The sequence below is a fragment of the Bubalus bubalis genome, chromosome X (genome assembly GCF_019923935.1).
Source record: "Bubalus bubalis isolate 160015118507 breed Murrah chromosome X, NDDB_SH_1, whole genome shotgun sequence".
Classification (NCBI taxonomy): Eukaryota; Metazoa; Chordata; class Mammalia; order Artiodactyla; family Bovidae; genus Bubalus; species Bubalus bubalis.
The window spans coordinates 137550041-137563806 of NC_059181.1; the positions used below are offsets into that span (position 1 = coordinate 137550041).

The 13766-nt window shown below is 35.5% G+C and overlaps 1 protein-coding gene across 8 annotated transcripts in view; it reads right to left on the minus strand.

Moving 5' to 3' along the window:
* ZNF280C (zinc finger protein 280C) overlaps positions 1 to 13766 on the minus strand; it is a 67415-nt gene that overhangs the window by 25262 nt on the left and 28387 nt on the right. For 7 of the 8 annotated variants that reach the window (XM_025275969.2, XM_044936555.1, XM_025275967.2 and 4 more), the window contains 4 exons: positions 11219 to 11333; positions 7190 to 7351; positions 6935 to 7044; positions 5267 to 5481 (listed from right to left, as the gene is read on the minus strand). In XM_025275969.2, the coding sequence (XP_025131754.1) occupies positions 5267 to 5481; positions 6935 to 7044; positions 7190 to 7351; positions 11219 to 11333 (602 nt within the window). The remainder of the gene's footprint in view (positions 1 to 5266; positions 5482 to 6934; positions 7045 to 7189; positions 7352 to 11218; positions 11334 to 13766) is intronic. The other variant, XM_044936556.1, reaches the window with a different exon arrangement.

Sequence of the window (13766 nt, forward strand, 5' to 3'; positions counted from 1 at the left end):
CTTGAAGCGGGAACTCAAGCAATTTGTTTCCTCTAGAGCTGCTGGATATTTTCTACCCTTTATAACATCTGACTCCGGTCTCTGTTAATTTGTAAGGGACCTTGGTTTTTGATCTCTCAGTTACATTCCACTGATTTGTGAGAGGCTCTCCTGGACTGCAGTCTCTTCGGCTTGGCCATGGTGGGTTTACTTCGGAGCCTGACACCAGTGCTTTAACAGCCATCCTGTCGTTTATACTGGTAAACTGCAGGGACTCACTCATATTCACCACGAGTTAGTAATAACTTGCACTTGTTTCTGGTGGGCCACTAAGTTGGGGAGGGACAGAGCTCTCAGGTGGCACCCTGATTATGTAAGACCTTTCTTTGGAAGATGTCAGAGGGCTCTGGGGACTCACTTCGAGTCCTCTCAAAGTGTGCACTTCAAATAATCACTTTCATTAAGTGCATCAGTAAACAGTTTGCATCTTTTGTTTTAGAATAACCCCCTGAAACTCCAATACTTTGGATTTGTTGACTCATTGGAAAAGACCCTGATGCTGGGAAGGATTGGGGGCAGGAGGAGAAGGGGACGACAGAGGATGAGATGGCTGGATGGCATCACCGACTCGACGGACCTGAGTTTGAGTGAACTCCGGGAGTTGGTGATGGACAGGGAGGCCTGGCGTGCTGCGATTCATGGGGTCGCCAAGAGTCGGACACGACTGAGCGACTGAACTGAACTGAACCACTAATTAGCTTCACCATTATTTCAGATTAAATTTTTTTTTGTAAAGAAAAACAGGCCTCTTTTCTGTACATGAAATACTATCTACATTTTAAAATAAATACTTAAAAGATGGAAACTTTACCACCAAAAGCAGCTACAGAATCATGAGATGGCTTCAGCAATATACAATAGCTTTCAGATGCTTAGAAGACAAATTATTAGTGTTTTTATTTGTGTCTTGGTTTCTAAATGCATGTTAATAGCGATTTTAACACCTATAATTACAAGAATCTTTTTATTTAATGACACATTTACTGTTAGAACAAATGGTTCTTTCTAACTCGCAGATTGTTCCCTCTGTAGCACCTACTGTCCATTTTTCAGTTCTACATTCTGCTCTGTCAGATTCCCTAAAAGGTTTCTTATGACAACTATGACCTTCAATGGCACAGAGTACAATATAAACAGGCTTATCTATTTCAAAGGGCTTACTGAAATGTTTTATTGAATTTCAAAGTAAAGTTATTTAATCAAAATTACAATCTTTAGTCTGGGTCAAATATTAACAGCTAGTCACCGAGTCCCCAAAGGAAATAATCATGAAATGAAGTAATAATGTCTGTAACCTAGACAATAATCATTACGGAGGTTTTAACATTTATCTCGTCACATCTATAAAACATCACTTCTGTTTAGTTGCTCATGGTTTGCTTTGAAGTATCGTTTAGTCCTCCTTTCATTTTAACATAATCTCTATTTAAATATTTTTTAAAAATCCTAGTCTTGCCTAAAAATTTACATTTAAAGATCATTAGCCATTAACTTTTCAGCTCATAACTTCAGTAAAATTTATTCGTATAAATAATGTTAGGAAGTCTCTGATGGTCCAGTGGTTAGGACTCTGACTTTCACTGCAGGGGGCACAGGTTCAATACTTGGTCAGGGAATTAAGATCTTGCTTGTTTCACAGCACACCCAGAAAAAAAAATTCTGTTAACCAGTTAGCTATCCCTTAGTTATTACCCTGCCCTTATCAGCAGCTCACACTTCTTAAACCAGCAGGTGGAGATATGAAAAAAAGAAAACCCCTCATGAGTCTATTCTCAGAATAAAATAGCTCTAACTGGTTTTGGTGACACTCATTGTAGGAAAAAATATCCTACCATTTTTCGACAGGGCTGAGAAAATCTTGAGCTGTTAGCATCTACCATCTTTTAAAACCATCAATTTGCCATCCTAGTTTTTATCATTAAGGTAAATAATGTTACTTAATACATATAGCATCTTTGGTTATCCAGTGTTTACTGGTTCAGTTTCATTTACTAAAAGTATGTCCAAAATGCCACAACATTCCTAGGTTTTACAAAATATGCTTAGTTTAAAATTTCCAGATATTCTGATAATCTAGAAATCTGTAGTCAGTCTTTTGAAATGAAAATAAAAAAACAAAGCAAACTTCATGTTAATATTAAATGGGCTAATCTCATTAAAGAAAAGCCAAAAAGCTAACAATGGAAGAACTTCTAATATCAGATACATAATATTTCAGCTTTGCAGGTGGCGCTAGTGATCAAGAATCCACCTGCCAGAGCAGGAGGTGCAAGAGACACAGGTTCGATCCCTGGGTTGGAAAGATCCCCTGGAGAAGGAAATGGCAATCTGCTCCAGTATTCTTGCCTGGGAAATCCCATGGACAGGACAGACTGGCAGGATACAGTCCATGGGGCTGCAAAGAGCCAGACATGACTGAGTATACACATACACATAACAAGGAACTTAACTAGTGAACCACTTTTCTATGCATTTTGCCAGATCTACTAATATTATTTTCTAATGTATTTTACTATAAGAGTGATAATATGGAAGGAGGTCAGAAAGTTCTATCATAATATTGTTTCAGTGTTATATCTCAAACCACAACTTCTCTTCTATTAAAGCTACTGGGACCCTTAACAACTGATAGCTGGTACGGCTTGATAAAAGGAGGTAAAGAAGTATGAAAATGCATATGAATAATATATGTCAAAGGTCTCTCAAAACTATAAAGTGCTATCATAAATGTAGCATTCATAATTGTTCTAGGCTTATATCGTGAAAGATGATGCTGTGAAAGTGCTGCACTCAATATGCCAGCAAATTTGGAAAACTCAGCAGTGGCCACAGGACTGGAAAAGGTCAGTTTTCATTCCAATCCCAAAGAAAGGCAATGCCAAAGAATGCTCAAACTACTGCACAATTGCACTCATCTCACATGCTAGTAAAGTAATGCTCAAAATTCTCCAAGCCAGGCTTCAGCAATATGTGAACCGTGAACTTCCTGATGTTCAAGCTTGTTTTAGAAAAGGCAGAGAAACCAGAGATCAAATTGCCAACATCCGCTGGATCATGGAAAAAGCAAGAGGGTTTCAGAAAAACATCTATTTCTGCTTTATTGACTATGCCAAAGCCTTTGACTGTGTGGATCACAATAAACTGTGGACAATTCTGAAAGAGATGGGAATACCAGACCAGCTGACCTGCCTCTTGAGAAATCTGTACGCAGGTCAGGAAGCAAGTTAGAACTGGACATGGAACAACCGACTGGTTCCAAATAGGAAAAGGAGTAAGTCAAGGCTGTATATTGTCACCCTGCTTATTTAACTTATATGCAGAGTACATCATGAGAAACGCTGGACTGGAAGAAGCACGAGCTGGAATCAAGATTGCCGGGAGAAATATCAATCACCTCAGATACGCAGATGACACCACCCTTATGGCAGAAAGTGAAGAGGAACTCAAAAGCCTCTTGATGAAAGTGAAAGTGGAGAGTGAAAAAGTTGGCTTGAAGCTCAACATTCAGAAAATGAAGATCATGGCATCCAGTCCCATCACTTCATGGGGAATAGATGGGGAAACAGAAGAAACAGTGTCAGACTTTTATTTTTTTGGGCTCCAAAATCACTGCAGATGGTGACTGCAGCCATGAAATTAAAAGATGCTTACTCCTTGTAAGGGAAGTTATGACCAACCTAGATAGCATATTCAAAAACACAGACATTACTTTGCCAACAAAGGTCCGTCTAGTCAAGGCTATGGTTTTTCCTGTGGTCATGTATGGATGTGAGAGTTGGACTGTGAAGAAGGCTGAGCACCGAAGAATTGATGCTTTTGAACTGTGGTGTTGGAGAAGACTCTTGAGAGTCCCTTGGACTGCAAGGAGATCCAAGCAGTCCATTCTGAAGGAGATCAGCCCTGGGATTTCTTTGGAGGGAATGATGCTAAAGCTGAAACTCCAGTATTTTGGCCACCTCATGCGAAGAGTTGACTCACTGGAAAAGACTCTGATGCTGGAAGGGATTTGGGGCAGGAGGAGAAGGGGACGACAGAGGATGAGATGGCTGGATGGCATCACTGACTCGATGGACGTGAGTCTGAGTGAACTCTGGGAGTTGGTGATGGACAGGGAGGCCTGGCGTGCTGCGATTCATGGGGTTGGAAGAGTCGGACACAACTGAGCGACTGAATTGAACAGTGTATTCCAGTGTTTTTATAAGTACTTCATTTTGGACCCAAGAATTCAGCAGAAAATAAATGCTAGGCTTAGAAATTACCTACCTATAGAATACTTAGGGATGCTAGTTATAAATTATGGTTTTCAAGGGTAAATATTTTTAAAAGTTTATATGCATGTGTGTCACAATAGAGGTACCGACATACGTATACATGTATGCATCTCACCTAAGGGAAGTGCATTGATGTCTGCAATTCACTCTGAAAATTATAAAAAATCAGATGGGTCTATTGATAAATAGATATGTAGCAATGTACATATAGTAAAATGTTAATGGTAGAATTGAGTTGGTAAATATACAGGTATGTTCATTAAATTTTTTCCATTTTGCTACCTGAATTTTTTATAATATTGGAAAAATGTCAGGATATATAGCCAATTAAAAAATGCTAATCAATAAGCCTTGTTACTATCTCACTTAGGATAACAGATATGTAATATGCCATATAACTCAAAGACTGTAATGTACAAGTTTCTAAAATTTAAAGCAAACATGTATAATTTCAGAATTCCATTGAGAGTTAAATCTCTACTTTTAAAATGTGTTAAATTATAAAATCAAAGCAGACATGCTACTTAGAACTAGTACTTCTTTAAAGAAGATTTTAAAAAATCACTGTTTCTCAAGGCAAATGTACTAAAAATTATAAATATGAATTGTAAAATTAGAATATTAAATAAGACAGACATGGAGAGGTCAAGTTGGATAAAGTAGTTCTTCCTTTGATAGGAAAAGTAAGACCAGAAGCATTTAAAAAATAAATAGAATTTCCCCTAGCTTAAAATAAATTTTGTCCTTTCTTAAGGTATCTGAAAGAAATACAACCAAATGGATCCAAGTGTCAAACTCCTAAACATGGAAGAAAGGATGAGCTTTTCAACATGAAAATCTCCCTTTATTCTTAGTAAAAAGTTAAAATTGCTTTCCTAAGATGGCACAGAAGAGGAAATACAATATTTACATCTGTAGCACTCAATTTTCAAGTCGAAATAGAAATATTTACGTACCTAATATTATTTTTAAGAACTTTCAAGCAACTGAAGCATTTAAAGGTTGTGTAAGTCTTTTCGTCATCAAAATTTCCTTCATGTCTTCCATAGTAAAAGTCACTAACTAACATAATCAATTTTCCTGTCTCTGCACCAGTCGTATTTTTTTCAATGTTTGAAAGCTCTACTTTAATCATTTCCATAAATACATCTACCATGTCTGGGCAACAAACCTGAAAGAGAAAAAAAAAGCCTCATTTATATTTCTTTTAAAAGTGAGATACAGGCTTGCTCATGTGGAAATATAGTCTCCCATAGTTTTAATAATAAACAAACAAACAATAAATAAAAGCTACAAGTTAGAGAATGTTTCCCACTTTCCCTAGGTGCAGAAGTATATATAATATGCTAGGATTTCTGTATAACAACAAATGAAAAATAAGAACATTCACGTGTGCCTGTATGTGCAGAGAAAATCAAAGAAAATACAAAACAAGTTAATATTTCCTTTGTGAGCTATACTGGGAACTAGGCAAACAGGAGTCATGGGTAATGTTTTTCACTGTATTCCCTCTTATGCTTTTTGAATCATGTGACCATATTACTTCCAAATTAAATAAAGATAACAAACTTCTTTTCTCTATTTATTATGAAAAACATAAAAACACCAAGTGTCTCCACACAATATTGCATAAATAGAAAATCTGAAAACATTGTAGAAGTTACTTCTTTACTTAAAAAACCAAAGCCCAAAGTCCAGTTAACAGAGGTCATACTCAGGGAGTTAGGAACAGTGGTAGAAACCAAATACAGTTCTGCCCAAGAATAAAGAGACTGTATTTGGAATTCTAGGATGTTTCTTTTCTACATTTTTTTGGCAAAATGTTGAATTTGAACGAAAAGTGAGCAACAACTTTTCCTACATAGCTTCCTTTGCCTTGCTTTCTTCTCAATTTTCTTTCCTGCATTATTTTCTACACTGCCATTTTTCTTCCTTCCTTTTCCGCTTCCTGCCATTTATACTGGGCATACAAAAAGAATACAGACTGTCTTTGCACAGATGCATAGAATGGTGCAGTATCTACTAAAATATTTTTAAAATATTTTCATTAGCACTTTGAAAATTACCTAAAACTTAATTTCAAGAGCTTCTTACACCAATATAAAGCTAGAATTAATTTATAACACTACACAAACTGTAATCTGTGAGTTAAAGCTATCATTTCATATGAAATGCTCCACCATAAGGAGTTTATGGCTGAGTGCTCAAAGTCATACATATATCACCGTGGACAGAAAATAATGTAAAAAAAAAGAATTAAATTACATGGAAGATTGAGCATCAATAAAAAGACCTGTTTTATAAGAAATTTGAAGAATGGCATGATCTAATCAATAAAATATTCTGATTAATATATTTCATTAAAAATTAAACTATAGTATGTAGTATATATAAATCTAATTTTTAAAATTTAATTATTTGGAAGGATTTTTAAATCTCTTATAAAGGTATCTTTATGAATATCAATTTTTACTTAAGTTATATGAAAATACCAGTGAGAAGATTTCTTATCTAAATATCTGGACAAATTAGCATTTACTATACATCAATTCTTAATATTTTAATACTAAAATTTTCAGACATTTGTGAATATTTTTAAAAATCAAATTTCAAAAATGTTTTACCTTCATGTGGTATTTCAAAGGATCCAAAAGATTGAACTGAACATTGCACTTCGGACAAGCTCTTACAAAAAATGTTCCAGTTCTAGTGGCAGTTGATAAGGTATGTGTACCTAAAATAAAGGAGTTTTATGACTCAAATTCTTCTTTTTTAACCTTAAATCCAACCAGTAACAGCAGTTTTAAAATTTATCATCATTTCTGAAATTTATGTATAAATAATACAGCTTCTTTTTTATGCTCCAGATTCATATTTACCTTTTGACCCCATGAGATAAGAAGATGTTGCTGAAGAACAATTAATTAAAGACAGTGAAGCACAAGGATTTATTTCAGAAACACTTTCGCTGGTCTTTGGATTAACAGTGATTATTTTAATAATATCAGAATGTTTTATTCTAGGCAGAGTTTCATCTAGACCTACAATGATTAAAATAGTGGGAAAGACATTTGAAATTGGTTTAGAATACTGCTTACAACTACTACTAAAATGGCCTTACACTTAAAATTAAGTAAGAATACTTTGGAAATAAAGGTAATATAATTGAACTACGATATCATACAACTGAAAATAAAGAATGATCAAAATAGAAACTGCACAACAGCCATTATGGATTACACAGTTTGAACAATTCATGAGATAAACTTTTTATGCAAAAGAATTCTAAAAATGCTTTCAAATAAACTTATATTCTAATCTAAAAACATAGAGAAACTCCTTAAGATACTTAGAGAAAGTCCCAAGATATCTAATGGAAAACTGAGTTGATTCTTTTCCCACTTAACAACCTGATGGGTAGTTTACACTATCTATATAATTCCTATGGGCAAAGTAGAACCAACTAATCTCAAATATTTTGAATGTCGATACCTCAGTTATTCATATGAAAAGGTTTGGAGTTAGTATGATAGCTTTCAAACTATGTTTCTCTGAGCCTAATGGTTCCATTTTAGGGAATAGAGTGGGCACAGATAGAGACATTGTCCTCGTATTTTTTTAAATTAGATTTTTACGCAAAAATTTTGTTTGAATAGAGATTTCATTGCTAAGAATAACTTTGAGTTTGAAAACCATAACCTTAAAGGTTAAAGAATTATGCGATTGAGGGTATTTGCAAAAGTGGGGCTATTTAGGCTGTAACCAGATTCAGAAAAAGTCCCTTTTGAAAATACCACATAATTGGGCTTCCCAGGTGGAGCAGTAGTAAAGAATTCGCCTGCCAATGCAGGAGACACAGGTTCGATCCTTGGGTGGGGAAGATCTCCTGGGGTAGAAAGTGCCAACTCACTCCAGTATTCTTGCCTGGAAAATTAAATGGACAGAGGAGCTGGGCAGGCTACAGTCCATGGGGTCACAAAGAGTCCAACATGACGGAGCATACACAAACGTACTTTGTGATAAAGATTCTAAACCTGCATTTAACTTAATGCTTCCAACTCTATACTAGTAAGAGAAACAGAATAGATAATATGCAAGGAAAAGAGTATTGAATTAGTGGGTTCCTCTGTCAAAGCTACATTTCATTCTTTGAGATAACACAGAAATGATTCTTTCCCATCTTCAAACACATGATTACTGACAGTTTTATTGCAGGTACTTAGAACTAATTTCTGTGTAATCACACTAGCATTCTTCTCAGATGCTCAGGTTAACTGAACAACCAACGGGCACTGCTATTTGAACTAGGCAACTGTTATCCAACAGGCTGTTTTATATATAATAATTTTTACAGCATGCATAAATCGCCAAGTTAAACAAGATCACTCTGAGCTCAAGCTTTAAATTCTGATTCAACTTACATATCTCTGTTGGCTTTGGCTTGTGCTGTTCACTGTCTTCAACAGAACCAATAAAAATACTATTCTCCTCCTTCAAAATCAAGTTCAAATCCAGCCCTCTCCAAGAACCTATGGTCATCCTAGACAGGAGCCCATTAAGCATGATTCTGAACACATTGTACACATTATCATAATTATCATTCCAAGGCAGGAGACAGATGGGCTCCAGGCTAGGCATTTATAACTGGTCCCCTGTTCACACTTCCTGGGGTGAGAAGATAATGAGCTCCAGGCTGGACATTCATTACTAGCCCTTGTTTACACTTCCTGAAGCAAGAGACAAACAGGCTCTGGGATCACATATTTATAACTGGACTCCTATCTATACTTTGAATTCTAAACCATGATATAAAAACCAGCAACAAGAAGAGGGTAAATAACCAGACACTGGCAGGGACAGAGTGGAACTAAACCCCATTAAAAGATCAGGAGGTCATATATTTCCCATCCTCTGGGCAAGGGAGACATCTCACATGTACAGAAAGGCTCCTTGGGGGTCAAAAAGGAGAGGGCACCACCCCACAGTATGTGATGCTAAGGGCATCTGGGCCAGAAACCATCTTGGGAAAAAGTTGCTAATGTATGTTGAGGAGGGCCCTAGGGTAGGTCAGGTGTGGAAAAAGAAACCAGATAATTGGCTAAAGGTAAACAAAGACCCAGAAGAACTGACCTATATAAATGATTTAACCTCCTCTTTACTGCGGTCCTCCTCCTTAGGGGGACACACTCATACTCTTTCTCTCTGGGTGTGCATCATCTCTGCCTTGCTTCCATCTCAACTAAACAAACTGTTTATCTATGTGCTCTCTGACTTGTTGCTGTACTGTCTCTAGTAATAAACTTTGTACCTGCATATTTTTGCCTCTGTGATAACTGCATTTTTCATTGGGGGACAAAGATCCAAGGAAAAATAGCTTCTAGCCTCTAGCCCTTGCTGGTCTGGTGGCTAGGATTCCTGGCTTTCAACCCAGGCTACCCAGGTTCAATTACTGGGCAGGGAATTCCAATCTCACTTCATGCCACCACTCACTGCTGCCTCACTGACATCAATTCTAACAATGTTTATTGTCTTTTAAAGCTCTAATGCATTTCTCACTTTTCACATATCTGAGCCTCAAAAAAGCCCCGAGATAAGTCGAGCAAGAATCAAAATTATATAGCTAAATGGTTGATTCCAGGTCTGGAGAATGAATGCATTATGTGAGAAAATAAAAATATCTATTTTAATAATATGAGAGAATTGAGGTGTAAAGAGATTAGTTAGGTGACTTAATAAAGGCTACAGAAATACAGAGGCTCAAGCCTCTATCTTTCTAATCAACTATAACCCATTTACCATCTGGGCAAAGTTTCACTCTTGCAGTATGGTAACAGAGAGAGAGAGTAGAAGCTTTAAGAATTCAGATTTTTTTTCTATGATTAAAGACTATGGTGCTTCATAAAACGAAATTCAGACATCTATTTCATCTCCTTATTTATTTTGGTCCTTGGCTATTTTACTAACTAGGTAAGTGATGCCTACATAAGTGAATATCAAACCAAGTATTGTCAAGGGAAAATATTTTTGGCACACATATTACTATAAATTTTTTCTATTTTGATTTAGTAAATATATACTGATTTGTTTGTAAACAATTTAAACAGTCACAAAAATTTCTGTGTACCTTTCTCCACTTAGTGATATACGTCTAATTTGCTAACATAACTGCTTTGATAACAGGGAATTTTTTAACTAGGTAAAACTCCTTCATGGCATACGATTTCAGGTTAATGAAGACCTCTGTTATCGTATAAATTGAAGAACTGTAATTCTTCTTTAATTGAAATCACCTATAACCATGTGCTTTTTCTCACACTAATGGTCTTCCACCTAATATGTTTTTTTTAAATTACAGTATTAGGGTATCAGGGACTTCCCTGACTCACAGAAATTATATTAAGATTTTTCAGTGCATGGCTGGCTCCAAGTGACAAAGTGCTCAAAGAATATATGTTAGCCGACTTAATAAAAAGAAAGAAAATATTCTATCATTAAATATGATTTTATAGAAAATCACTCAAGAAAAGCATTCAGGAACAGTTAGTGTCCCTTCTGCATGCATATGTGCTCATCAGACTGTTTGTGACCCTATGGACTGCAGCCCATCAGGCTCCTCTGTCCATGGGATTCTCCAGGGAAGAATACTGGAGTGGGTTGCCATTTCCTCCTCCAGGGGATCTTCCTGACCCAGGAAGAGAACCCCGTGTCTCTGAACCCGTGTCTCTTGTGTCTCCTGCATTGAAGGAAGATTCTTTACCCACTGAGCCACCTGGGAAGCCCTAGATTCCATTTTACAATATGTGAAAAATGTAACATGAAGATATAGGCTTCAAAATAGAAACTCACTGTATAGGTATATTCATCAAGTATCTTTTTTACTATGTTTACAAAAAGTGCCCAAACCAAACCTTCTATATAAATTGTTGATCCATCTTGGGACAGTGGTACTGTATTCTGGCTCCAGGAGAATGGTAAGTCTGAAGACTCAGCTAACTCAACTTGTGATGAATTCTTTGCAAAATCCTGCAATAAGTTATAAGGGTAAATTTAACTGTACATCAATACCGTAAATATACACTTAATGATTCAATTACTAATAAGTTATAAAACAAAAATAATTATTACTTGCTGTCACAGTCAGCATCTACTGAGTAAAGAGTACAAGAGAACTCTCTGGATTATATTTGTAATTTTTCTAGAAGTTAAGTTAGTTTTAGATAAACCATTAAAATGAAAAAATAATATTACCAACAAAGTAAAGGTTATATATTGGTACAACTTTTCTGCAAGAAAATTTTGGCAGTTATCTACTGAGGGCTTTATAAGAGTTTATATCCTTTGAGCCAATCATTCTAAATATTTCACTTCCAAGCATTTATACATGCTAAGAAAATGAGAATATTTAGTGGAGAATTATGTCCAACAATGGTGGAATGGTTACATAAATAAACTATCATGCAATATTATGATTTTCAGAAATAGCCAATGACAAAAAGAAATGTTTCCAATATAAAGTTTGGTGAAAAAAAAAAGGTACAGATACCTGTATTTAAAATATAGTCCTGATTAACAGACTCTATATATCATACTAACCATCCATAGAAAACAAAATTTTCTTGTTTCTTCTGAACCTCCCCCTCCGAACACCAAACCCCATATATATTACCTTTATCTTGGGAATATAAGGATCTTGCTTGCATGTTTTGTGCTAACAAGTTGAGAGACAAATCAAGTATTAAGAATTTTACTTTGCTACTAAGTTTTCTGTTGACAAAGACTAACTATTAAGAAGTTATGGAGACATATCAAAGTTACATAAACCATTCCATTCCTAGAATTTGAGGCATAACACGCAGATTTCTGCATTTCAGCCTTAAAACCTATTATAGAAAATCAGTAATAGCCATATCACTTAATTGTAACCAAGCACAATCTTACTCCAAGGTGTTTTCTCTAAATATTTGGAGAAATATGGAAAATATTCACCAGCAACTCCACAAATAGTTATTTAATATTTCTTCCAAAGTTCGTACTTTAAGTCCTTTCCTAGGTGATAATTCTGGTCAATTAAGCACCACCATTTCAGAGAGCAGATACATTCTTAAACCAACAAATAACTTGTTTTTAAAATAATTCTCAGATTGGGATTTTTAAACATCTCATAAAGCAGTTCAGAAAGATACCAAATACATCGGTAAGTACAAAAGGTGATGGACTGGGATTCAGAAGACCTGTCCATTTATTTGACTGTGGAACCTTTGGCAAGTCACTTCTGAGATTCAAATTATTCTTCTGCAACTGAAATAAAAGTCACCAATTACTGTTAACTTAAAATATACTTGCTTCTTTCACAGTACAGACCGTCCCAGACCTACAATGGTTCAACCTACGATTTTCCGCATTATGATGCTGTGACAGTGACAAGCATTCAGCAGAAACCGTACTTCAAAGTTTGATCTTTTCTCAGGCTAGTGAGATGTGGTTCAAGACTGGGCAGTGACAGCAAGCCACAGCTCCCAGTCAGCCACGTGATCATGAGGGCAAACAACAAATATACTTAAAATCATTTTGTTTTTCACTTTCAGTACAGTACTCAAAAAATTACATCAGATATTTAATACATTATTGCAACAGACTTTGTGTCAGATGATTTTGCCAAGCTGTAGGCAAATATAAGTGTTCTGAGCAAATTTAACATAGGCTAGGCTTGGTAAGGTTAAGTGTATTAAACGCATTTTCAACTTGTGATGGGTTTATTAGGATGTAACCCCATCATAAGTCAAGGAAGATCTATACAAGTATTCTATTAAGCAGCTGTCATAGCAGTACTAATGAAGACCTAAAATGATCTCCTATATTTATATAAATATTTACATTTATTTATACAAATAAATAGGCAAATTAAAGTTAAGTATGGTTAAGTAAGGTTCCCAATACAACCCAGCTTGTTATTGATGAAGCTGGATTATAGAACCCAAGTGAGCCTTATTACAAAGTCTGTGCCTTAAACAATATCACATTTACTTTCTTTCTTTTTTAATGTAGGTAAATATAAAATACTTTTTATTATTTAAAAATTCTTTAAATAATTGGCTTCTGAAAGCAAAAATAACAACAATATATTGAACGGTTTATAATATATCACACTTTTTTTCACACTTACTTTAAACGGAATAATCATCTCCCTGCCTGCCCCAAAGAGTTACTGAGGTTAAAGACAGGTTTAAAAATTTCAGAGAAAATTCCCTTACACAGGATTCTCAATTCATTTGAGAATATATGTCATCCTCAACTGTGGCTACATAATCACCTGGAGAGGTTATTTTTTTTTAATCTATTATGCCCAGGTCTCACTCCAGACCAAGTGACAAAAATCTCTATTTCTAAAAAGCTCCCTAGGATTGTGAACCTGATTAAGGAACTCTGATTAAACAACTGTGTCCACAGAAACAAAAA